At 36.7% G+C, this 27,584-nt stretch overlaps 1 protein-coding gene across 3 annotated transcripts; it reads right to left on the reverse strand.

The window, feature by feature from the left end:
- Positions 1 to 1,256: 1,256 nt before the first annotated feature.
- Positions 1,257 to 24,800, reverse strand: LOC121326076 (RUN and FYVE domain-containing protein 2-like). 3 transcript variants are annotated; one of them, XM_041269229.1, is made up of 18 exons: positions 24,703 to 24,800; positions 20,321 to 20,494; positions 19,688 to 19,805; positions 18,570 to 18,671; positions 17,221 to 17,344; positions 16,799 to 16,863; positions 15,238 to 15,303; positions 14,260 to 14,329; positions 14,055 to 14,156; positions 11,715 to 11,831; positions 10,487 to 10,654; positions 9,622 to 9,719; positions 6,287 to 6,406; positions 3,639 to 3,768; positions 3,029 to 3,123; positions 2,601 to 2,649; positions 2,087 to 2,167; positions 1,257 to 1,676 (listed from the first exon to the last, which is right to left on the reverse strand). In XM_041269229.1, the coding sequence occupies exons 1-18, from the start codon at positions 24,767 to 24,769 to the stop codon at positions 1,533 to 1,535; spliced, it is 1,890 nt and encodes a 629-aa protein (XP_041125163.1). In that variant the 5' UTR covers positions 24,770 to 24,800; the 3' UTR covers positions 1,257 to 1,532. The 3 variants fall into 3 exon arrangements, with proteins under 3 accessions (XP_041125163.1, XP_041125162.1, XP_041125164.1); XM_041269228.1 differs by lacking the exon at positions 24,703 to 24,800 and adding an exon at positions 23,835 to 24,686; XM_041269230.1 differs by lacking the exons at positions 1,257 to 1,676; positions 2,087 to 2,167; positions 2,601 to 2,649; ... (2 more) ...; positions 6,287 to 6,406; positions 24,703 to 24,800 and adding exons at positions 6,979 to 7,246; positions 23,835 to 24,687.
- Positions 24,801 to 27,584: the final 2,784 nt, after the last annotated feature.

The following is a 27,584-nucleotide window of genomic DNA, read 5'->3' on the forward strand; positions in this document are numbered from 1 at the left end:
CAAACAATGCTGTGTTTCGCCCCCTCACCCCCCCCCCAATAACAGAGTCCTTAATGGTACAAGTATACAGCAAACACAATAGTGAATCATCCTAATATCAGTAGTGCAAGGATCAAGTTAGTTCTTACTCGACAGATAGATAAATTGATTCATTCTATGAATTGTACTGTAATCCAGTAATGCAGCGGACACACAAACAGTAATAGTATACTGCATTCATATTACAAATAGATTCCATATATAAAGAAAATTAAACGCACCAATCAATGACTTTATATAACTAGATAGAGATTTAATTGGTCCAATTAAACTATTTAAAACAAGGTTGTAACAAAGACCTGGACCTGAATTGAATCAAAAGTTTATGTTGGCGCCATAGATATACTTTAGAATAAAAATATCACCGCCATATTATAGACTTTATTAAGGCCCAGGTCTTTGTAACAACCGTGTTTAATTGAACCAATTAAACCTCCATCCAGATCCTGAAGCAGGTAATTATGATTATACCTGTTTAACCTGGATTAGATTTACCATCAAAGACCGAAGTTGCCCAGTTGTTATTTTTATAGCAGAGCCACTATGAACAGTACTTTTAAATAAAATAAAATAAAACTTTTGCAGATTTTTACAAAAATAAACTGGCATTTATATTATTTACTGTTCGAATCGAAAATTAGGGTGTTCTATTTATATATATATATATATATATATATATATATATATATATATATATATATATATATAAATTTTTTTTGTTCCTGGGTAGTAAGTGTTATTTCCTAATTGCTTATGCCTCAAAAGTATAGAAAATGGCTATTATTCCCCACAAACTTTGGCTTTTGTGACCAGGACAGTGATATTTCAAAATATCACTATTTCCAATGGGAAAACGGGCAAATGTGTGTCTTTTCGTTCACATAAAGTCAGAAAAAAACAACATATGAATCCAAATCAACATGTATTTATACTAAAGTAATACAAAAATGACTACAGAAGATTTAGAAGTGAGTAGTTTTTCGAGTTTTAAATCTCGAAAAACTACTCCTAAATCTTTTGCAGTCATTTTTGTATTACTTTAGTATAAATACATGTTAATTTGGATTCATATGTTGTTTTTTTCTGACTTTATGTGAACGAAAAGACACACATTTGCCCGTTTTCCCATTGGAAATAGTGATATTTTGAAATATCACTGTCCTGGTCACAACACCAAAGTTTGTGGGGAATAATAGCCATTTTCTATACTTTTGAGGCATAAGCAATTAGGAAATAACACTTACTACCCAGGAACAAAAATTGTGTTACATAGTGTAATTTATGTTCAAGTGCTAATGAGCTGTTAGTAGAAATGATTTATTTTTTTGATAAAGTAATGTAAACTGTCAACATATCATCTGAGATTAACATTGTTTCACTTTTGGCTTTGTGCACTTCCATTGCAGACTAAAAAAATGCTCTTGAAAATCCATGTAATTCGAATGAAGGCTGTGTTAGTAGTGTACCATGTACAGCATTTGAAGACATGGTTCTCATGCCAAGTTGGAGGAGCAACGCTGTAAGAGCATCGCATGACAGGTGTCACACACCCGCACTGGCTTTGGTGAGGCTGGGAGAGGAAGATCATTGTCTGAACAGGCGTTACAGAAGATCTCGCCACAGTTTCTACAGTGATGCTGAAAAAATAAAAACAACAGCTTACATTCACGATGTAGGTTTCACCTGCGGGATTGAACAAAGCATTTTATAGCAAACCTGCATTAAAAAAAAAAAAAAAAAAAAAAAAAAAAAAAAACACAGGGTAAAGAAAACATTATTTTCTCGTATTTTGCAGTTCCTGGGTTATTTTGTTTGGATAGTAAAATTTCCCACCACCTTTTTGTCATTAGCAATCCAGATAACAATGACTAAGATGCTTATGGTTAAATACAGGAAAAAGTTTTGATTCAGTAAAACATAAACGAAACAAAAAATTTTGCCCCTATGTTGAGGCACAGCCCAGTTCATTTTCTACAAATAGCACCTTTTTTCTTCTGCTCTCAATACAGCACTGCACTGGAATGCACCTTTAAACAAACAAACTTACTTTTCTCCTGGAGATTGAGAACTCCTTTTCACAAAGTTTACAGTGAGTAGCATCTTTGTCTTTTAGCCACACTTGCCCCCCCTTTAAGAGACAAAAAAAAGCAATGTATTTAAATTTTAAAAATACATTACACACATACATACATAGAGAGAGATAATAACAGATTGCAAGGAGTGTATTATAATCAGGGTTACAGGAGCCCACAAAATACCTGAATAAATGACATAACTGTTGGAGTAAAATGTTTGCTTTAAGCTGCCTGGGGTTCTTCACTGAAATAATTGTGAAACCTGTTCAATTGTAAGGCAGATATATGCAGTTATAACTCAGGAGGCTCAATTAAAGCTCTTGCATGCACTTTTGTTGCAAACTGCACATGCTACATGGTCCAAACTGAAATTCTTAAATGTTATTTTATGCTATTTTGGGTTCTTTGTTCATTTGGTGGATCAAAGGCAAATGCATGGAATGGATAAAAATAAATAAATCACTCTAGGAAATGCACACTACAAACCTGCAGTGTCTTGTTTGCTTCCTGTATATCTTCAATTTTCATTTTTGACCTAAAATATCAGAAAACAGCAATATGTTCAGCAATTTTCAAAAAACAAGTTATATGGAAACGAGAAATACAAAGAAACTTCCTAAATTAAGCAAATAATTTGTGATAAAAAATCGATTAACTAACACCAAAATAGGTTAAGTTATCAGAGCAAAGGGATATTAAAACTAAATTAACTCATTTTTGGAGAATAAAAACAAAGAATTCAAATACTGGCAATGCATAAACACTGCTATTTTTCAAGCAGAAAAAAAATCTAACAGTATTAACAATAATATGTAGGCATCTGACATTTACAGCAAGATAAGTATTTAAAAGGTTGTTTGAATACTATTATTGTACTTGAATAGTGAATTCAAACAGAATAGAGTATACGTTACTCGCTGAGCTTGTAGCCCAACTCCTGGAGAGCTTGTTCTTGCTCTTCACATATTCTCTTCAGCTGACAATTTTCATCTTGTAATGTATAAAATTCCTGTAAAATAGTTAATAATTAAATTATGAATCACAATAGGGGTCTAACTCTCAAACAGCCCAGCTCAGAGGATGAGGTGGTGAATAGCACAGCTATAACATGTACCGGTTTTTGTAAGGTAACATTTAAAATATGTTACTGTAGCTAGCAATTGCTTTGCACCGGATACCAATATTCTGTTTTGATACATTTTATTGATGGGTATAACTGGTATAATATTACAGCAAAATATATACTGGGTGACTGATTGCTCTAGTTTATCACATTCTGCTTTTCCATGTAAAAATGCAGTTTGTTCACATACTTTAAGCATCCTCCCCATACACCTCCCATAACTGCTGGTACCAGAAGTAGAAACAGGAGATTAATAATGACATCTTCAAGTTCTGCAGTAGCTGAATGTTTTTGTATTTATCATTTTCGCAAAATTTTCAACATGGATTTACAAAGACTTCGTAAACAAAAAACAAGGAAACTTTTAAATGACAAGTGTGTTAAAACTAGGGTATACCTACCTTTTTAAGCCCGTTGATCTGTTGTGCCTCTGTGGTGAGTTGTGATACGGTTTCTCTTTCCCTCTGAAGATCATTCTGCAATGTCTGCCTCCATTCTTTTTCTATTTTTAAATCTGTTTCCAGCTGAGTTCTGGAGCAGAAGAACAAAGGCACATATTTACTGACCCGCCTGAATGGAGGTGTCACCCTGACTACAGCGCAGCAAGTCCTATAAGCACGATTAGTGAGTGAGCCAGACTAAAAATAACGCTACTCTGTATATTTCCCATCAGGAACAAGGTAATTGAAAGTGCTCATGCAATTGGACAAAACTGTATGTCTGAGAGAAGGCTACAGTCAAAGGACTGTAAGCTGTAAATGTATCTGGCAGTATGAGCAAAGGAAAGGAATACGGTGTAGTGTTGCAGTTTAAGATTAGCTACCCTATCTTCTACCCTACGTTCTGATACCTTACTTAGCGATACTTCTGTCTTTTTTATGGTATACTAAGTTGGCTTTTATTTGTGTGAAACAGCCATTTGGAATTTGTTTACAAGACGGAAGTAAACTCACATTAAGATTAGCTACAGTGCCTATAGGAAGTATTCACCCCCCTGGGGCGTTTTGACAATTTGTTGTGTTACAACCTGAAATCTTGATGCATTTAAATGGGATTTTTTCCCTTTGATTTACACAACCTACTCAACATTTTCAATGTGTGAAAAAATGGGGGGTTGAAAAAACAAATCAATTAAAAATAAAAACCTGAAAAGTCTTCATTAGATAAGTATTCACCCCCTTTGCTATGACACTCCTAAATAAGCTCAGGTGCAACCAACTGCCTTCAGAATTCACACAGTAAGTTAAATGAAGTCCATCTGTGCAATAAAAGTGGTTCACATGATTTCAGATTAAATACACCTGTCTCTGTAAGGTCCTACAGTTGGGTAGTCCATAGAAAGCAAAGATACTACCATGAAGACCAAGGAGCTTTCAAAACAACTCTGGGATAAAGTTGTGGAAAGGCACAGATCAGGGAAGGAATATAAGAAGTGGAAGGTATACGGCACCACCCACAATCTGCTTAGAGCAGGCCGTCCTCCCAAACTAAGCAGCCAGGTAAGAAGGGCATTGGTCAGAGAAGCCACCAAGAGTCCAATGACAACTCTGAAAGACCTACAGCATTCCATGGCTGAGATGGAAGAAACTGTCCATATGTCAACAATAACTGAGGTACTCCACAAATCTGGCCTGTACAGAAGAGTGGCAAGAACGAAGCCATTACTGAAAAAAGCCCATATATAATACCACTTGGAATTTGCAAAAAGGCACATGGGAGACTGAAAAGATGTGGCAAAAGATTCTGTGGTCTGATGAAACAAAAACTGAACTATTTGGCCTAAATGCAAAGCGTTATGTCTGGCACAAACCCAACAAAGCACATCAACCAGGTAACACCATCCCTACTGTGAAGCATGGTGATAGCAGCATCATGTTATGGGGATGCTTTTCATTGGCAGGGACTGGGAAGCTTGTCAGGGTAGAGGGCAAAATGGATGGAGCTAAATACAGGCAAATCCTTGAGGAAAACCTGCTTCAGTCTGCAAAAGACGTAAGACTGGGCGGAGATTCACCTTTCAGCAGGACGATGACCCCAAGCACACAGCCAAAGCGACACTGGAGTGGCTTAAAAACAAGAAAGTGTATGTCCTAGAGTGACCCAGTCAAAGCCCGGACCAATTCAATTGAGAATCTGTGGCAAGACTTGGACTGCTGTCCACCAACGATCCCCATCCAACTTGACAGAGCTTGAACAATTTTGCCAAGAAGAATGGGAAAATATTGCACAATCCAGATGTGCAAACTTGATAGAGATTTACCCCAAAAGACTCAAAGCTGTACTTGATGGCAAAGGTGGTTCTACTAAATACTTATCTAACCAAGGCATTTCAGTTTTTTTATTTATCATTAACTATTGTCTCACAATAAAAATTCTCTTGCCTCTTCAAAGTGTTGAGTAGGTTGTGTAAATTAAAGTAAAAAAAAATCCCTTATTTAAATGCATCAAGACTTCAGGTTGTAGCACAACAAAATGTGAAAACATCCAAGGGGGGTGAATACTTACTATAGGCACTGTATACCATATACTCTGTGACCGTGTATAGGATGTTCTATATAAATAAATACAGGATTTTTTAAATTTTATTTACTTATTGCAAGTTGTAAAGCTGATGTTGCCCTCCTTTGCATCAACATGGTTATTTTAATCATGTGACAGAAACCAAATTTATGATTGGTTCATTTTTGGGTCCAGAATCATGGATATAAACCAGGAGTATCCGATCACGGTCCTGGAGGGCCATTCCACTCCAGGTTTAACAAGTAAAAATGATACAATTAACTACTCCACCATCTGAATGGAGGTTTAATTGATTCAATTAAACAATTTAAAACAGGACTGGAACGAAGACCAGGACTGGCTGGACCATCTTTGGCCGCCCCTTATGTAAACAAAAGTTTCCTGGTTGAATGGACCTTTAGAAAGCTGAGAAAAAACATGGTAGAAAAAAAGTGTCTAAAAAAACCAAGAATAAACCCCATACAAGCTTTAACTATCATAAAAAGATACCAAAACGAACATGCTTGTTTTACTTCAATATTGTACTTACTGCTGCTTCTCTCTTTGGGAAATCTGCTTTTGCAGGCTGTCGGCCTTATTGGCAAATTCCTGTTTGAATTTCCTGGCCCCATCCTCGGTTGTGCAGCGTTCCCGCTCTGCTTGCTGTAATCTGGGTTAATTCAAATCAACTTTGGGTAAAACTGAGGCTAGAACTACAGGAATGTAGGGGGGAGGAACAAAAACACAAGCAAAATAAAACAAATAGAAACATCTGTAAATAAAAAAAACTAGGGGAGAAACTGGGAGTGGGCTGGGGATTCAGGGGGAATTCATCCTCTCAAGCAACTCGACAATGATCCACATGAAGTCAGCAAAGATGGTCTGAATAACATCACGGACAAAAAGTATTCAAACATCTAATTTTATTGTTCCATTATTAAAAGTAGGCAGATACACAGATATATCTTCATCTAAAGATTTGCTACCCTACTACTTTATTACTTTGTATGCGTTTCATTATCACAATAAGAAGGACACATTTTTTCAATCTGTAAAACTTTTAAAAACGTTTTATTTAAAAAAAAAAAAAAAAAAAGTCAGGGTATAAATATATAAAAATTTTTAAACTGCAAAAAATATATGGTCACTATTCATAAATGTTTAGAGTATATATATATATATATATATATATATATATAATATATATAAACACATTTCTGCCTAAATTTACCTCCAGTTTTGCATGCATTTCTAGACTCTTGTTAAAGAAAATAACAACAGTCTGAAACGGTTTCATGACTATCAAAATGTACTGAAGTAATATAAACAGAATAAAGCTTTGTGAATAGGGCCTTTGACTACTGTGAACAATGTAGACTGTGTGAGCTGGACATGAACTGCTCAGAATGAGATATCTTTAACAAGCTTGTACTGGTGTTCATCGTCACTGTTGGCGCATTTCACAAAAGACATTGCAAGCGACCTGGTCTGACTCAATAAATCTTTGTCACTGCGCAAGGTTACAGGGAAGAGAGAAGCAGGGAAGCACAAAGGTGTTGGATGTATAAAATGCAAAAATGTGTGAAATAAAAAATGGAAGTAAAAAAGACAACAAAAAAAAAGAAAAAAGGGAAAGAGGATGTCAATATCAGCAAATCTCCATGTTACTAAAGCAAGATTGTTAAGCAACTTATTAGTAAAATATTACAAAAAGAAAATGTCATAAACAGACAGAATAAGGGGGTACATGTTGACAGAAATATGACTGGGCTATGAATGGAACAAAAAGTCAACAGGCCTACCATCTGACAACAGAGTGAGAAAACAAACAAGCATTTTCCACAGAGGGATTATTTCAACAAATATAAGTATGGACTGTAATGTTCAACAAGCATTTTAAACAAAAACACAATGGAAATTACTACATGGCATTATACAGCAAACCCCCCCCCCCCTACAAAAACAATACACTTCCTGTGTTTTAACCAGTTGGGCATCTTGAGCATGAATTACACTATGTAACACAATTTTTGTTCCTGGGTAATAAGTGTTATTTCCTAATTGCTTATGCCTCAAAAGTATAGAAAATGGCTATTATTCCCCACAAACTTTGCTTTTGTGACCAGGACAGTGATAGTTCAAAATATCACTATTTCCAATGACAAAACGGGCAAATGTGTGTCTTTTCGTTCACATAAAGTCAGAAAAAAACAACATATGAATCCAAATTAACATGTATTTATACTAAAGTAATACAAAAATGACTACAAAAGATTTACAAGTGAGTAGTTTTTCGAGATTTACGATTATACTGTAAATATACAGTATAATCGTATAATCATCTATACAGTATAATCGTAAATCTCGAAAAACTACTCACTTCTAAATCTTTTGTAGTCATTTTTGTAGTCATTTGAAAAGACGCACATTTGCCCGTTTTCCCATTGGAACTAGGTACATTTCAAAATATCACTGTCCTGGTCACAACACCAAAGTTTGTGGGGAATAATAGCCATTTTCTATATTTTTGAGGCATAAGCAATTAGGAAATAACACTTACTACCCAGGAACAAAAAAAAATAAAAAATTTGTTACACAGTGTTATCATTCCCCTTGCTTGTCAACACTCCTCATCCAAAATTATATGATTACCAGCATCCCCTATCTGATGCATACACTGGGGATACTGGGCTTCATAGTGTTAATACTTCTCACTATAATTGCACGTCCTAAGTCAAGGTTGCTTGTGGGCATTGTACAAGACAAATCAACCTTTGTTGTTTCAGTAATTTTACAAAGCTCATGCAGCCAAACTACCTCAGAGACTATCAGGTTGTGGTTTGATATTTGCATGGTTACAAAAACACTGCATTCTAAATGCGTGACATCCTTCACATTGATCTATGATCCACTACGGCTCCCTATTGAGGTCAAGTTTCGCTTTAATAATAACATCACTGCTTATTATGTCATTTTTATGCTTCAAACCATCATCGGAACGCTATAAATACAAATTTACAAACCATTAAAATCAAAAGGTGCCATTCCCAGTACATTATGTCACCGCAGGTGCTTCTTTTTTGTTCAATTGTATTAAATGAATTAATTTATTTATGTATTTGTTTTTAATTTACCCCAATCAGACCCTTGTTTAAATGTATTGGTATTGCTGAATAGATGATTGTCCCTTCAACAATAAACAGGCAATGGATTTTGATAAGCAACACTTTCCTACTGTCACCCCAAATGTTTACCCATTTATTTAAATCAAGTGCCTATTGTTCTACAGGGGGTTATCAATTCAGCAATAGCAAAAAATGTAGCAAGCACGCGTCTGATCAGGAGTATCAGGGCAATAAACATCCAACTCTGGTTGTTCTTGCGAGACAGTTTGCTCATTAATGGCATATAGACGGATATGGACGATTACATATTCAGGGAGTCCAAGTTGTTTCTTACAGTAAACGGTCTGAGTTTTGTAAACTAATATCCCACCCCTAGCACCACAAACCAGCAGGGGTGTCCCAGTAATGTTCAATAAGATATATACAGCATGAAGTTCAATTTCATTTTTGCAAACTGAGGACAAGAGTCTAATCACTTTACTCAAACTGTGCAGTGTTTTTTGAGAAGAAGAAAATGCTAATTGCAATCGAAAACTACTGAAACAACTGAAGACTACCCACAAGCCCCTAAATCAAATGTCTAACTTGTCTATTTATGCTTTGGTAGCTTTACTGGGAGCATTGTTTCTTGTGAAGTTGGAGTAAAGATCTTTGAGAATGTATCCCAAACGGTTAACAATAGGCTACTGGTGTGTCAATAACTTTGTAGCTATCAATATAAACAACATAGAAATAGAAAGAGTATGAACAGATACTGTACCTTTGTTCCAGCTGCTTCATGGTTGCAGTTATCTGATTGGTCTTCTCCTCAAGCCTGCTTATTATGTCATTTTTCTGCTTCAAACCATCATCAGAACGCTATAAATACACCAGAAAGTTTTCAGCAAATCGAACAGAACATAAGAAATATGAATACAAATTCAGGCAGAATGACTGGGAGTGGGACACAGCTGCTTGTGCTAACCCACTAGAACTATTTATAGCTTTAAACTTATACTTTACTACTGTCTGGAGCCACCTGGGAACAAAAGAAAAGTGATCTCATCCGGCTTCTAACACGCGATTGATCTCAGAAGAACTTTGTCTAGCTGGCTCTTAATGGACCCAATGACTCAGTACCAATAACATTGCTTGGTAACCCATTCCATACCCTTACCACTCTCTGTGTAAAGAAGTACACCTACCCTCTGCCCCAAGTCTGTCTGTATTCAAATTAACCACAAGTTATCATGTTTGTGTTGCTTGTCATGTTTGACCATTTAATAATATTTTGACAGTAAAATAAATGAGATCATTTTTATCATGCACTATAAATACTGGCTAATGTTTCTAAAGAGGTTAAATACTGGTTACCGTTTCCTTGACGTTAGCCTGGCAGCTTCAGTCTTTTATGAATCCATGTTGTCTGCCTCATATAACACTGTTACTTTATGAATTATTCTCCAATTTACCCCTTAGTCTATGTTTTTCCATTTTACATGGATATTTCATTTCCCCTCCACATTTCCAATCCTCATCAGCTGACACATCTATTGATTTTAATGAATACAGCCAGTCCTGCTGGTTGGTGCTGCTTTGGGATGGGAATACATTGAGGATTCATATCTGTAAAATGACTGTTATACCTGCATTCTTTGATACATCTCTATGTTAATGGCTTTGACTTCGTCCAGCTGATGCCGCAGACCAATCAGGCTGTCCTGTTTTTCATGGATGTCCTTTTCAAGAAGCTTCATTGCCAGCTCCATCTCATGTTTCATGCTCACCTGTACCACAAGTTCATTCTCAACTTCCTGCAAAGAGAAAGGCAGAGTTTGAGAGCAGGCATACCTCCAAAAAAACTAAAAAGTCTCACCTGCATAAGCTAAGGCAAGATGTTTACCTTCAGGAGGATATGATAGTCACAGATACATGTACAGAAGGATTTGGAGACTGTATTTCACACATCTATGTCACACACATATGTATAGATTTTTGGTCTACGCACTATAGTTCCCTCAATTAGCAGTACAGCCCGCTCTGCGATTCCCATAATGGCAGGTGATGATTTGGGTAGCTCATAAGATATCTCAACCTATCAAAATAAGAGTAATTTTGGACAAAACTAGATACAACCAGGTGATTCACTTTTTTATACTGGTAGATATCAGACAGATCCACGTACGGAAAGTTTAAATGCCAAACCATTATTTTACAGTGTGGTTTTTATCAAGTGTCGCTACAGCCTTTTAATCATCAAGCAGTACTGACAAAATTGGTTTCACAAATGTTTTATGATGCTATTCTTTTGGAAAATAATTTACACACAGACAAAAAAGCTAGGAGAAAAAAATATTGTCAGCATATACCTTAAAAATAAAATAAAGCAATAATTTTAAAATAATTAAAATAAAGACATAGAATACACAAAACAGGGTGAGATTTGTGTAGTTTAGTTAGGTGTTTTTTTACGTGGTCATAATAGAGGGATTACCCTGTAATAAAATGTTATATAGAGGATATGCTATGGCCCAACTGAAAATATCAGATTTATTTAGCCTTTGTCTTTTCACTAGTGAGGTCAAAAAAGGTCTGGCTAACCAGTAAAAATAAATCCCATATTTTCAGTAGGTCCATGGCATATTCGATTTATAAAACACTGCTCTTTAGAAAGAGTTGATGTATTTTTTCTTTTCTTTTTTTTTCATTATTTCTGTAGTTTAAATTGGGACTATGTTGTGTCCCTCCACAGTCTGCAATAATGATTGTTACGGCTGGGTCTTACTATTGGTTGTATGATCGAAGGAACGTTCATTTCATTGGTGCTTTGTTTCACAGGGGCGGGTCATTTTCTCCAGGGCGGGACACACTCACCTGTCTGAGCTGACACTCCTCTCGCAGCTGTCTGCGTGCTTCATTGTACATCTCATCCAGCCCTTCTCTCGACTGCTTGTATGTGTGCAGCTCACTGTCGATGTCACCCTTCGTCACCTACGTTCAAACAAAACGCAGGCTGAAGTCACTGAAGCCTTCAAGTGTAAGTAGCAGGTAAAATACATTTCTTGTTGACAATATAGAACTACGTTATAATACCTTTCTAAAAATGTATACATTGTTTATATTTTCTGGCTTAACGTCTAATAAAAATGGATCAGAAGTCTCTCCCGAGAAGCCCAACCAAAAAACAACGCGATCTGGCAACTGCTGCCAGTGATGTCAGTTTGAGGACAAACAGGCTGTGTACTGCAGAAGGCTGCATTGGATGTGGCTTGTTTATCAAATGGTGAAGGTATTTTGTTTTCTACTGTAGGGTTGGAACAATAATCGCCAATACCAATAATCGTGATGATATTTTTGCAGAGAATTTTATCGCGCTGAAAAATTCTTATCGATAATCAGAATTATCGTCCGTGACCCAATGAAGCAGCGACACTGAACTGTTTGTGCGAGGCGAAAACATGATCTGTGTGAGCACTGCATACCTATTACAGAAAATACTGATTTTAAACAATATGCTTAGGCTTTTAACTTACATCATGGTGGTTTTCGAACATAAAACACAATTAGTGTTGTTTGTAAAATAAAAATAATACGCTAGCTCACTGTAAAGTTACTGTAGAAAAGTGGAACTCCTGACTATTAAACATTTTGACAGTTTTTTAATTTTTTTTTTTTTACGTAAATTAAAAACAAAAGAAAAAAACAAAAAACATAACCATATGGCAAACGTTTAATATAGCCTAAACAACATGTTGCTTCTTTATTTTAAACTACAGTAAAGACACGAGTACTACACTGCAGTTACTTTATAGGAAAACTACATAATTTATTAATATAAAAAATTACAACAGGTGTATTTTTATACTCATGTTTGTTCTGGGCACCCACCAGAAATGTAAAAACTCGACACATATACTGTCTAGCTTTTTTCCTTCTAAACTCACTGACTTAAGTCTGGTGATTGTCATGCAACTCAAGTATAAATTTGCTAAATTACAAGAATTTAATATTTTATATATTCAGCCTATAATCACGATTGTGGTGATATTTATAGATGCTAATCGCTAGCTGAAAATGTAATAATCGTCCAACCCTACTGTACTGTACAAAAAAAAAACTGGCTGTGGTACAGCGGAGTGTGTTATTCAAACAGTTCTGTGGGAACTCTTTATAATACTGGACACAGCATCCACGCGTTTCCAAAAGAGAAAAGACTTCAAGGAAGCTACTAGTTCTTCAGTTATTTGTGGAGAGCATTTCTCGCCCGACAGTTTTAAAAATTCCGTTCAATTTTCAATGAGGTTACTGCAAGAAAAGTCGGTCTGTCCCCACAATTCAACCGATCCCTCCGGAGGACCAGCCGAGTTCCGGGAATAAGACAGACAAACCGGTAAGGCGCTGCTCCTTTACTATCCTAACATCTTCAGACATGTGGGAATCTTCACGTCCTGGGTCACTTTCATTTTCGTTGTATCTGTTGTACAAATTACTGTAATCCGAATACCTGTCGCTGGTATCACTATCAGTTTCTATATTGGACTCCATTTCCTTGTCTGTCGGGTACTCAAATTTACATCACTGAAACTAAAGCGTTCGGCGCGTGCTCGTCAATCTCCAGAATTGCTGATAAATGTCAGGCATTTTCTTGCTATATTGGTCACCACGAGCCATTTTTCAAAAAATTAATAAATAAATAAATAAATGAAATTATATATATATAACACGCAAAAATATTTATATATATTGCAACACGCAAAAGTTTGTATATAGGGTGAAACTTACCCTTATATAAAGTGCTTAAATATCATTTACAGAGCTGAGAAATCAAAAGTTTCACACATGTTTTTTAATTTCAGTAACTTATAGGACAAAAGCCTTTCTTCATGTGAAGAGACTTCTGAAAACTGACAGCAATGGTCTGAGACTTGCAATAAGAACATATTTAAAATAAAACTGAGGAAAATGTGAAGGAGGTAAACTGGCAGAAAACTGAATTTAAAAAAAAATGTTGGTAATGTAAAAACAGTAATATTTATGAGTACTTGAAAATTCAATAATCTAGCCTTAAACTGTTAAGGATAGCAACAAACATAACAATAAATTCACTTCATTATTTCTCTGGTGATTAAAAAAGGTGGCAAGTCCACAAACACCAACGTCAAAATATTCTTACCTTCAGAAAGAATTACTAATGTATTTGACATTACACTGTACCTCTAGCTGTTGGTGTGCTTTCATCAAAACCATAGTGTTCTCATTTCTTAGCTGATGATTTTCTTCCTGTAGTTTAATGATATTGTTCTTTGCTATTGCCAGCTGAAAAGAAAACAGAATCGCTGGTTATTACCTGTGCTTTTATCGATTAGTTTGTTGACATTATATTTATTTTGACAGCATGTACTGAAAAGAGAGACAGTACCTCCTCAATCAGTTTAGTGTTTGACCTCTCCATGGAATCAACTCTGCCTTGCAGGCTTTGTACTGTAGAACTAAATAAGAAGTCAACAGAACGCAAAGTTAACATTGAACAGATTTGTTCAATTGATAAACACAGTTTTAAAGAACAGAACATTAGGAGCAAGATAGCAAGACTGCGTAAATACCAGAATATGCAACTATTTTGATTCTCATGAGGAGGAAGAAAAAAAATTATTTAAATTCAAAGAATGTGAGAAACTAGATGAAATCATCAAGATGTTAATAATGAATAACAAACAAACTCTACTGAACATGTGAGGCTGGTTTTGATGACACTAATATATCTGTGTAACTGTGTGTCACCAAAAAAATATATTTAAGCCATTACAGCTTCACTATGTGCCGTTGGGTGTATATTATGCTTTATATTTAGGTCTTTATAGTCTTTATTTATATTGAAAGTCTGTAAAGCAATAAGGCCAGCATGTATGTGGCTTAAATGTTACTACATTTTTGTATGGAAGTCTCCTCTAGATGTAGCATCTACCATTGCTTTTTTCCTTTTCAGTATTTGTATTCTGATCAGGTAAGGCAAGTTGTGATTTTCATGCCTTAAGGAAACATAGTCACTTGTAAAATTTTAATAGAAATTATTGTTTTAATCTTTTTTAAATAAAACAAGCTATCTGAAAGAGTTGTTTTTTCTTTTGTTTCTGTTTTTATATTTATATTGATACCCTTTATGTGGCACAGTACTACACAGTACTGGACTTTATGGGCAAGATTAAAACAGTTGCGTTGGGTACTAAATGGATGATTCTTGAGGTAGCCCACTTAAACAATGCTTGCAAGATAGTGTTTGCTTTGTCACTGACTTGCACATTTAATTTGTTCCCCTAAATCAGTGAAGCCAGATTTCCTTTTGTGCTTTCTCCCATTTTGAGACCGGAAACAATAATTCATATACCCGGAAACTTACTTCAATTGTCGATTCAGTTCTTCTACATAGTTCTTCTGGTCCAGCATTGCAGCAATTTGTCCATTTCTGCAACACAGTCCAAAGCATCATATTTTTTGTATTAGTTTCATAATGTTATGGTTACATTGAATGAAACCAATTTTTATTTGCATTTCCTTTCTGGATAAGGATAGATGATTTTTTTGATTTTTTGATTTTTTGCAACTAATTTTACACATTTGTTTTCACTTCATTATTCATTAAATAATAAAATAAAACCTTAAAAAAAAAAACTCAAGTGAGCTCGAATTGGCCTGAATTCTCCCAGAACTTGAGTTGATGGACAGCTCGAGTTTGTGAAAAGGGTGACGTTTCCATGCTTTTCCGAGTTACCCGAGTGAGATATGAATTCAGTGTAGACGGTATTGCAGTCAAATTGTCAACAATTTAAAAAATAAATCAATCTAGATATTCTTTCTCATTTGTTTCACATAGTACATATACCTCTGGCAGACTGCTATGCAGAACAAGGAAAAGCGCTACATGGGGAATAGTGTCAGATGTCAAAGTGGATATGAGAATGGCAGTGATAAAGCCCATTTGCTTGAAAAAATTTAAATTAGACCGGACATTTCCATCAAAGGATTTACAAAAATCTGGAATTGATGTGATGCGCTCAGAAAGCCAGAGGCAGTGTAAACTGCTGCAGGACTGTATTTATGTTAAGCACTTTTGTGTTCCTTTTATTTTTATTGATTGATTCGACGACTGTTACTGAAGACAGTACCCACCGTGCAGCTATCACAGAGTCCATAAACAAAACAAAACGTTAAAATGAATTACTTCTGCACCGTATAAACCTGATCTGATTTTACCAGTGCTTGATAGTCTATTAACCAGTTTGAAATTATTTTGAAGCAAATTAAAGCATTTTCATTTCGGCTTCTTTGTTAAAGTTTTCATACGTGGCAATACTGTCCTACAATTACTACATGATACATCATTCCACTGTGTTATGTTGTAAACCAGAGCTCAGGTAAAACTGAAAGATAGCAAATGTTTTTCGTAAAAGTTTACTGGTACTTTAAAATTAAGGGCCATATAAGAACTATTAATACTGAAACTGATTCTCCAAGTTGCTGTTCTCCAATTTGCCGCAGTGATGCTATAGTTACTGTAAATACTGTTTTAGCAAGACAGATTTCATTAAGTAAATATTGAATTGAATTTGGAATTAAAAGTATAAATGCAAAACTGCTTTGCATTTTCCTTTGTGAATGTGCCTATTCAAAAAATGTCAAAATCCCCCATGGTTGCAAATCTGCCAAATTAAATAGCCAAAATGTCCCGTTATACCATATGTTCCCACCACCTACAACATTTTCAGTGATGTAAACTTGAGTAATTCAAAAACATGGAAACGGAGGTGTGGGGGGGAAACTCAAGCATGTTCCTGGGTTATGTGATTCATGGAAACGTGGCAATAGATGCTGTCACAGCTACAAACCACAGACCCAAAATAAAGTACTGAACTTCACACATACATACATTTACTATATTCTGTGCTATAGTATTCTGTTACCTTTCTTCACTTCTGTAATCATCAACGTCATTCTTGAGGTAAATGGAAAAGTCAATGACTCCAACCTGTCAGAAACGAAAGACATATTTGAAAATTAAGACTCTCTACTAGTTGCAAATCTGTGTATATCATGAAAAAAAACAACTGTGAATAAAACAAACAGTTATTTAGTTTTAGTGTAGATATATATTTCCTCCTACTGTATTTGCAACACATTCTAAAACCTATGGTTTGGTGGGGAGGTGGAACAATGGGCCCTTGCTTAATATGAATGATCCGACTCACAGGAATTGCCTTCCTCCATATACTGCTGAATGGCCAGCCTGTTTAATGCTGTTTTGAATGTTTGGATTGTAGAGATAGGGAAATCAAATGTGAAAGAGGAACATAGTTTTGACCACAGAGTCCAGTAACAGCCTTACTTGTGAATCCAGATCTTCTCCTTTCACACACAGGTTCGCATCAATCACATTCAGTCCTACTAACAGCCCAACGATAACCGCTCCTTCCTCCTCTACCATTACTGCATAATACTCGTAAAAATCACTGCAAAACAAACATACATTATTTTAAATATCAAGCACTGGGGTTACTCTGTAACACGTCAACATAATGTACAAACCACAGCGGGTAAACCCTCAACATTGAACACCATGAAGAACTCACCCCCAGACATTTACCTTGACACTACCCGTATGAACCATACCTCTGAAATCTCAGCGCTTGTTCATTCAGGTCAAGCACACTGTACTAGGTTAATGGAGGAAGAGGTGTTTCTTAAAATGTATTTTTTATTTTTTGCAAACTGGTTAAGTTCAAAATGGACAATTTATAAAATCTGCATGTTTGTTCTATTTAATTTAATCCTTTTTCTCTATAATTATCTATTGTTGTTTCTGATTTGATAATTATTTCCTGTATTGAGTAACGATTCCAGCAGGTGGGGTGAGACAGCTTGAATAAGTTCCCACTGTGGGAAGTGCAGCTGTAATTCTTGTTCCCTTTGAAACTGATTTTGCATGAAAGTTTTTAATGTACTAACTGTTTCCACAACTGCGGATTGGGCAACATTTAAACCAACCTCTAATAAAATGCAGCTTGTAGACTCAATTTACATGGTGTGTTATTTTATATTGTTTTTTTTCCTGCGTTTATCATTATTTGTCATGCTTACTAATTATTCAGCAAAAAGGCAGACATTCAGAAGTGTGTTTGAGAATGCAGCAGTTTGCACATGCTTCAGATCACAATGCTTTACCTAGACGTCCCCACCTCAACTTATAGTAGCAAGCACAGCAAATACAGATCTCTGCAGAAACAGCAATAGATAATCATAAAGAGCACACGCTAGAAGAAATAAAACAAATAAAATACTGTATCTTTTCAATTTCAAGCCGAGTGGTTTGTTATCGCAATTTATCAAAATGATCAGAACATAGAAGACACTTTTTTGTAAGAAAAGTTTCTCTAAAGATTCTCTAGGAAAGAAAAGAATGAGATGTATTTTTCTTGATCAATAAAAATCACAAATAAATCACCTGTATGAACAGAACACATTAAGCCTAGATCACAGGAGTCACTTGAAACACGCAGTAAACATACAGTGTAACACTATGTTTAATTTTGTTTTTTTCCAATAAAAACTGTGAAGGAAGAATACTAAATATACTGTACTGGACACTGAATTAGGGAATCCAGACGGTTTGTTCCTAATCAAGTTCACATAATGTGCTCACTGCAAGTCCAGATTACAATATGTTAAGTACTGTACCTCAAGAGGTCTTTCCTGGTAATTAAGCAGCGCAGGTAATCTGCCAGTTTCTTCTGCATCAGAGCCAACCTGAGCCACGCCCGAGCACGACCCAAGGGAGTCCTGCATAGAAACCAATACAGTCATCAGTCAAACACGTGCTGGCAAGCTGAGAATTACACTGATTATACCTCTTTAAAACAAAGGCTAAAATTTCACCTCAGCCCTTACATTCTAGTATCTATAGTCTGCAATACGAGTTGCTATTGATATTGTTAGAGGTGGTGGTAGTAGAGGCAGTAATGGAACTAATTATTGAGGGAATCGTAGATTACATCTGTGTATGAACTATAAAGATACCGTGGCTTGGTTTACATGCAAAAATATATATTTTTGTTATGCTATTTTGGTAATACCTTTTGAACAACTTGGGTTTACCTGTAGTTTTCTTTCAGGGAGAGAAATTCTGCTTGAAAATTCAAATTACCGAGTTAATATTTCGGTATAGTTCAATGTTTCTGTCAGTGTTCCAATGTGGCCTTGCACAACTTTTGATATCATGCAGCTTTCTTAAACTGGGTTTACAAGAAGTTTTTAGATTCTGTTGAAGAACTGCAAGTGCAGCCTGACTGAAAAGATAATTTACCCACCCTTTTTAGCTGTATGTTTTGGCTGTGCACTTATAATAGCACGAGGAATGTGCACGACATCTCCACTCACAAATGCAGACAGAATCTGGTTTCTAAACTCATGTCAATCGTTGATTAGCTATATGGCTAAAAAGTGTTTTTTTAAAGCTGTAACACTTCAACTGGTTTTTATTTTAGCCCCCTCTAGAGAAATTACATTATTTTTAAGAATAATTTGCCAATAAAAAAAAGAGGCCCCCGAAGGGGAACCACCAGGGCATTAATCCATTGCACCACTTAGCCACCTAAACCTTTATTACAACAGTGTGGCATGTGGAGTGCTTCTGTCCAGGCTGTCCCCTTGGGGAGATTATCAGGGGCCTGGAGGGAAGCAGCCAATTCACTAACATCCTCCAGTGAGCTGCAAAAGCCTCTCTCTTAAGCCTGTTTTCATGTATAAAGAATCCTCACACGAAGGTCCCTTGCTGCTGATACACTTGTGAAACTTACTTGAGCCCAGGCAGGTCACGGACACTGGCAGCTATCTCTCCAGCTTCTGGACAAAGCTTCTCAACCAGCTCCAGGGGTCCCCAAAGAGATTTATTATAGCCCAGGAAAGACTTCTTCACTGGGAATACAAACAGATGGTACTATTATGCACGACAGTTCCTAGTGGTGGCACAGTGCAACGCAGGTTTTCTAGGGAGTACATAAGTTTCTTTTCCTTATTACATGTTCTAAAGTTAGAGATGATCTAAGAAAGGGTTAAGACTGATGAGGAAGTTGTTTTTTAAATATGAAAAGGCAAATTGTCTACATAGCAACAGCTATACTAAGCATGTTCTGCAGACTAGTTTCACAATCAATAAGAAAGCTGTGTGTGCTGCGTTTATATTTCTGGAGCCGCTTGTCCTGTTGACCAGTTCATGAATATTTAAATGTATTTTGTGTAATTTAGTAAGCATTAGTTTTGGCTCTGCTTACATGTGGCTGAATGAAACGAAGATCAAGTTGAACTCAACTAAAAATGATACACATGCCAAGTGTATTCAGTATTAATAATTAATGAATTTAGTTAATGGGATTGCATTTTAAAACAATATTTAACATCTTTAATCTGTAGTAAAAGTAGTGAGACATTACCTTTAAGGCCATGTTTAAGACAGTGCTCCATTACAACAAAGAACTGCTGGAGGGGGGGGTAATCGGAGTCCAGTGTACGACCAAAACTCAGAGCAGATTCAATCAGTCCCTTTATGCTGAGTTTTGCCATGTTCAACAAGTTTGCTCGTTCTATTGCCATGGGATCTCTAATTGCTGAAAAAAAGGAAGATGTTACTGCTTTAGGCACTCACTTTCAAATGGGTCTGCCTTTCTGTTTATAAATTCAGTTGTTTGGTGAATAATAAATGCATCTCTCTAGTGTCTACCCACCACTGCATGTTTTAGTGTACTGCTAAAACCTAGGTGAACCTGAATGGATCCGACAGGCAAAGTCCGCTGCAACTGACCCTTGATGCCAACTAAACACACTACAGACTTCAGACAGTAGTAGTAAAAATGGTTGCTTAAATCCTGTGATTATTTTAAGTCTTGTATTCATAAAGCATGTGTATCTATCTCTCCGTGCGCAGAAGTCTGGTCTAAATTTTAAACACGGCTAAACCACAACACAATAGAATTTCTTAAACAAGGGTAGGGCCAGTTTAAAGCTCCTTCAGTCACATTTATGCAGAGCTAAATCATACGTTATTATTATTATTATTTTTTGTTTTTTACTTTGCTGCTAATTTAAATATGCACTTCAAGTATATTATTATAAAAAATTATGCTTTTTTTGCAATTCAAAAGTCCCGGGGACCACCTCTTAAGTGTTAGGCACCATTTTCTCAAGCATAAATGAGAAAGGATATTTAAGTTTTTTTTTTTTTTATTATTATTATTTTTGTCATCCAAATGTAAACAAAGTAAAAAATGAAAAAGGGCTTTGGCCTACATAACAGTGAGCAGCTCTGGAACTAAGACTCCCATTGCAAACTAGTTTCACCTATTCCAGATTTTACTACAAGCTTGATTAGCCGCACGTTGTATTCCTGTGTGCACTGCACTTAGGCAAAAACTAAAACATAGAGAAATGTCTTTTTTGAAAAAACAAATAAATAAATACTCCAAAGTGGTTAACTCTCTTGTTTACTGTTCAGATGACAACACTGTTTTAATCAGCCTATCAGTGAGTCTGTACCAGCTTTTCTGTGACCTGCTGTACTGTACATAGCAGGTGGGATAAAGTCAGTGCTCCATTGTTTTGATAAGTTGCTAAAATCTAGTTTTCAGCATTAGACGTAAAGAAACAAAAACGGACGACAAAGTAAAACAAATTTCGGCTGAGGATCATGTCAAGACATTTCCCAAATAATCTGTACGCAGATGGAGGCAATTGTTTTGCACATCTTGTAATCTGACAAAGAAAATACGATTGATCGCTAGAACTTCAGAATCACACATTAAACAAAAGGCTACTGCAGAGGCTGCTGAACAGAATGTAAAACAAACAACAGCTTTCAGAAAACAACTGGAAAGTCAGCACAGACAAAAAAAGTATTCCTGTATTGCTTGTGCCCAATTTAAATCAGCACTACAGGTAAAATCAAGCACAGCTGCCTTGGTTCAAAGAACCTGCTGTTTCCTTTTAAACACAGTTAGATTTGTAGACCCAAACATCACTTCTTTGTTTTGACTCGGTACTGATAAAACACATTCCTGGATGGGTAAAATAACATGACAACGAACGTGCTGCATATATGGGCTTTATTAAAGAATCCCAGATACCTTTGGGTAACCGAGTTTTGGGACTGTTTCTAATTGATGTCCACGTCTGTATAACTTGACAAAGCTTTGCCTTACATTTCCAACCAATTCAGTGGATGCAGGCATGTAGTCTCAATATGGTCAAATCCATATCAGACATAGACTGTCTTTTAACAAATGACAGCACTCTGTTTTAGTATCGAAGCAAGTACCACTGTTTTTAGGCTTGTATAGTGCTCTGAAATATCAGGTGTATTTCATGTTTAAACAGGTCCGCGAAATGTCGGTGATTATAATCCTAATCCTAATTGGATGACTTGCCCATGGGCATATGATTGAATCAATTTTTTTACCCAGTGTGTTTGGTACTTGCTATGTCTTTTTTGCTTTTTAGTGACAAGCTCGTCAACAACACCCACCAACGGCCATCATGACAACTCCCCATAAAACCGGACGTACCGACGCACGCACGAAGAAAAACACATGACGCATACTGCAACATATGAGTGCAGGTTAACGTGATTGGATAGCCGCACTGATGCGATGCAAACAACACTGCCTAAACCAGTCGAAATTTGCTGTTGCACCGCGAGGCAGTACAGCAGCCACATATACGAAATTTCCTAACGAGAAAATAACATTTTCACATTTTACACCTGGATTTTCAACTTTTACTCTAAAAATTGGGACAAATGGCATCCCAACACCACCTCGATCTGGACGTTGGACAAAGCCCCTATTATCAATCACTCAAGCAATCTATTTTATATAGCGCCTTTCACAGTGGACCACTTCACAAAGTGCTTTACAAGATGCAGTAACAAGAAAATCCATAATACTTTAAATACAGAGAAATGCATAATTCATGATATACAGTAAAACAAAAAAAATGCAAAACACATTAAATACAGTAAAAAGTGCATAATACACGATAGTAGCTGCAACACATTAGCTAACAGCTGATATCAGGCTTAAAGAGCATGGAAAGCAAGAGAGAACAGGTGGGTCTTGAGAGTTGACGTAAAGCGAGCGACGGTGGGTACATCACGCACCAATGTTTGAAGAGAGTTCCAAAAGAGTCGGCATCATCTCCAATAAAATCGGGACGATCCAGATTTTATCGGGACGTCTGGTAACCATATGTGGTAATGCAATCACTTTATGACAATGGGTTAAGGCCAGACTAACCTGTTACAATTTACTGGACTGTTTGTAATGGAACTTGTAATAATTAACATAGAACTGCAGATATCAAAGTGAACACAATCCCCCCCAAGTACTGATGCCTGTGACATTAAAGCAAGAATCCACCCTTGCCGCTTTAGCCGCACCCATATTGCACTGACCTCCACAGGTCAAGGCTTTATTATTACTCTAATGGTTGCCGACAATTAGGTTGGTTGCAATTAGCAGACTCTGACAACCATTTTTAACAGGGGTGGGGTTCTAGTGCTGGTTCTAATTCCAAATGCATGAGCCACGTGCAAAGCAAGGGAAAACAGGTGTTTTCGTTTTACCGCTTCATTGAAATAACAGTTCCTCTTGCAGTTTCAGCGGGGTTACCACAGTAACTGACACAAGCAGAGCGGATCATATTGTGCATAAATGTAAACTACTTAATTTAAGCACAAAATAAATTTGCCATTCAAATGAAGTGAACTGGAATTATATCACAACATATACTGCAAAAACTTTTTTTTTTTTTTTAAGTCACTGATGTGAAACGATTTTAAATTATCAACTGATACGTTAGAATAACTGATTTACCTTGTTAATCAAAAGCTGTAGAATCACAACAACAACAACAAACGTTGATATCATAATATGCAAATAATTAATTTCAATTTACCCTTATATACCCAGTCCTCGGAAAAATGAGGAGACGTTTTATTCTGTTCAACTGTTTTCGGTAGGACGTGGATGCTTCCAGACAGCGTCTCCGAGGCTTTCCTGGCTAATGCGAATATGGGTGCCTGCCACCTCCCATCCCCCGCCTGCTTACTGGCAGTATTATCCTGGTTCGATTTTTCTTCTTGTAATCTGAGAATGCCAAACGTTTGGTCTTTTTCCTTGCTGCTTTCATTTTCTGCCAAAGTAAGCTCCTGTTCTGCTGGGGACGCCATCATGCAAAATAAATCAGCAATAATAATAATCCAGAATTATTATAACCTTGCAGAAAATGCCCAAATGTCAACCCTTTTGGGCTGTGACCTCGACTGAAGATATTCTACATGTTTTTGTTTCACAAAGTCCTCATTCGATTTCTCTTTAATACAGAATCACGCTGTCAAATTATACAGACGTTTTGTTTACACTCAGCTGCCCGTTCTTTCTCTCAATCTCCCAGCCCATAGGTAGGAGGAGTCACGCGACTCACAAAACACAAAGCAATACGTAATGTTTTAGGAAAAAAACTGGGTGTGTGCTTAATATACAGTAAAACCTACCTGTCTAACCCAGCCTCTCTACAACCGACATTCTGTATAATTCTGCATGAATTTGGGGTTCCTCAAAAATATTGAAATGAATGACGTGATCCCCTTGTAATGAATTGTACTCGATTCCCCCATATTCTACAAATATATGGACAGCAACATTGTTTTATTGGGACCGCCCATAGGAATTTATTAATTAAATGATCTAGCGGTGATGTTTTGCTGAGATAAAGAATTAAAGAATTTAGCTGTACAGTAATTAATCTTACAGCCGAAACTTACCGAGGTACCTTGGGGAGAGAGATAGAGGGAAGGAAGTTGGCCCGGGTCTGTTTTGATGAGCGTGCATCTGTCGCTCAGGAGAGCAAAGGACGTAGGGGCACAAGGGGGGGGCCGTGTGGCGACCGGCTGCAGGAGCAGTGCAACAAGACGTGAGCGTTTCTTCTGAAACAGTGGTGCTGTATCGCTTAGTTAACCTCACGGTGGTGGTAGAGGCACGATCCTCAATAACACTTAAATTTGAGTGTGTATATTTAGCAAAGACTATAGTAAGTAAAGGATCTGACGGAATAATAGAGCTCTGTGGGGTGATAATAAATAGGGAATTAGATACCCAGAGGACAAGAATGGTATTGCAGCCTTCAACTGCATATACTGAACAAAAATATAAACTCAACATGTAGTGTTGGTCCCATGTTTCATGAGCTGAAATAAAAGATCCCAGAAATTCTCCATACGCACAAAAAACTTATTTCTCTCATATTTTGTGCACAGATTTGTTTACATCCCTGTTAGTGAGCATTTCTCCTTTGCCAAGATAATCCATTCACCTGACAGGTGTGGCATATCAAGAAGTTGATTAAACAGCATGATCATTACACAGGTGCACCTTGTGCTGGGGACAATAAAAGGCCACTCTAAAATGTGCAGTTTTGTCACACAACACAATGCCACAGATGGCTCAAGTTTTGAGGGAGCGTGCAATTGGCATGCTGACTTCAAATGTCCACCAGAGCCGTTGCCAGAGAATTAAATGTTCATTTCTCTACCATAAGCCGCTTCCAACGTCGTTTTAGTGAATTTGGCAGTACGTCCAACTGGCCTGACAACCGCGGACCACATGTAACCACGCCAGCCCAGGACCTCCACATCCGGCTTCTTCACCTGCGGGATCGTCTGAAACCAGCCACTCGGACAGCTGATGAAACTGTGGGTTTGCACAACTGAAGAATTTCTGCACAAACTGTCAGAAACCGTTGTCCTCACCAGGGTCTTGACCTGACTGCAGTTTGGCGACGTAACCGACTTCAGTGGGCAAATGCTCACCTTCGATGGCCACTGGCACGCTGGAGAAGTGTGCTCTTCACGGATGATTCCCAGTTTCATCTGTACCGGGCAGATGGCAGACAGCGTGTATGGCGTCGTGTGGGCGAGCGGTTTGCTGATGTCAACGTTGTGAACAGAGTGCCCCATGGTGGCGGTGGGGTTATGGTATGGGCAGGCATAAGCTACGGACAACGAACACAATTGCATTTTATCGATGGCAATTTGAATGCAGAGATACCGTGACGAGATCCTGAGGCCCATTGTCGTGCCATTCATCTGCCGCCATCACCTCATGTTTCAGCATGATAATGCATGGATCCATGTTGCAAGGATCTGTACACAATTCCTGGAAGCTGAAAATGTCCCAGTTCTTCCATGGCCTGCATACTCACCAGACATGTCACCCACTGAGCATGTTTGGGATGCTCTGGATCGACATGTACGACAGCGTGTCCCAGTTCCCGCCAATATCCAGCAACTTCGCACAGCCATTGAAGAGGAGTGAGACAACATTCCACAGCCACAATCAACAGTCTGATCAACTCTATGCAAAGGAGATGTGTCGCTCTGCATGAGGCAAATGGTGGTCACACCAGATACTGACTGGTTTTCTGATCCACGCCCCTACCTTTTTTTTTTAAGGTATCTGTGACCAACAGATGCATATCTGTATTCCCAGTCATGTGAAATCCATAGATTAGGGCCTAATGAATTTATTTCAATTGACTGATTTCCTTATATGAACTGTAACTCAGTAAAATCTTTGAAATTGTTGCATGTTGTGTTTATATTTTTGTTCAGTGTATTTTAAAGTTGTATGATTTATTTCCCTAAATTATTAGGTTATTTCTGATTTCCATTATTCCAAAAAATGTCTTTGTAAACATAGCCACTGTGTATCAAAATATGTCACAGAATATATAATTCAATCCTCCATAAAAAAAAAAAAAAAATTAGGAGCATTATATTTTTATTTCCATTTTAACAATAGAACAAAAGGAAAAAGGTATAATGTAACATAGTAAAATGTAAATGAAAACATAACATTGTAAAATAAGGAATAATGTATATAAAATCAAGTATATGGCAAATGTATAAAATAAAATGACTAAATATGGATGTGTTTATACAGTTAAAGAATACCTAAATATAAAGGCACATTTTCATTTCTAGTTTTGGGATTGGTTTTTCTGAATTATTTCTTAAAGCTAAAACAATAAATATGATATCTTTCGATACCATTGTGTGCTGCAGGCTAACAACTTTAAAATGTAATGGTAGTTAATTTAATGTATGGCTGTAGATTTGCTTAATTAACCACGTTTTCCTTTCGCAGTTTTAGTTTTTCAATTTGTAGTTGAAGGTTTTCATTTTCTAACAGTAGTTTTTCTTTTTGAAGAACCAGGACTTCCTTGTGCAATTCCAATGTTGCTTTGCATTTCTGAGAGCTTCCATCTCCAGTATCCTCAATAGCACCACCATCTGCTATGACAAAAAACAGAACAATGTGTTGGTTAGGGGTTGTGCAAAATGCTCAAACAGAAATTATTTTATTTATTTCAATGAATTTTGCAGTGTTGTACATATGTGCACTCTGGGGGAATACAGTGCAAGAAATGCAAGCAACTGTTCTCTTACAATTGAACAATAATCTGTATTTTCATAGAAGGGTAAAATTTGGCTCACCAATTTTAAATACTGTGTAGCAGTGTCTAAATCCAAGACTTTCCTCGCATTCACTGCTTTCAAAAACAGAATACATTTTCGTAAACAATATCGTAAGGTTTATTAAATAATTGACATGCATTAGTTTAAAGGTCGAACCTAAAGCATTTTAC

Source organism: Polyodon spathula, chromosome 13 (genome assembly GCF_017654505.1).
Source record: "Polyodon spathula isolate WHYD16114869_AA chromosome 13, ASM1765450v1, whole genome shotgun sequence".
Taxonomy (NCBI): domain Eukaryota; kingdom Metazoa; phylum Chordata; class Actinopteri; order Acipenseriformes; family Polyodontidae; genus Polyodon; species Polyodon spathula.

Coding starts and splice junctions, on each gene's coding strand:
- LOC121326076 (XM_041269228.1), bottom strand. CDS start 24,111: ATGATGGCGTCCCCAGCAGAACAGGAGCTTACTTTGGCAGAAAATGAA. Junction 20,495..23,834: donor CGAGGACTGGGTATATAAGG/GTAAATTGAAAT, acceptor CCTTTTTTTCAG/CAATTAGAGATCCCATGGCA. Junction 10,655..11,714: donor AGGAGTGTCAGCTCAGACAG/GTGAGTGTGTCC, acceptor TTCTCTTTGCAG/GAAGTTGAGAATGAACTTGT.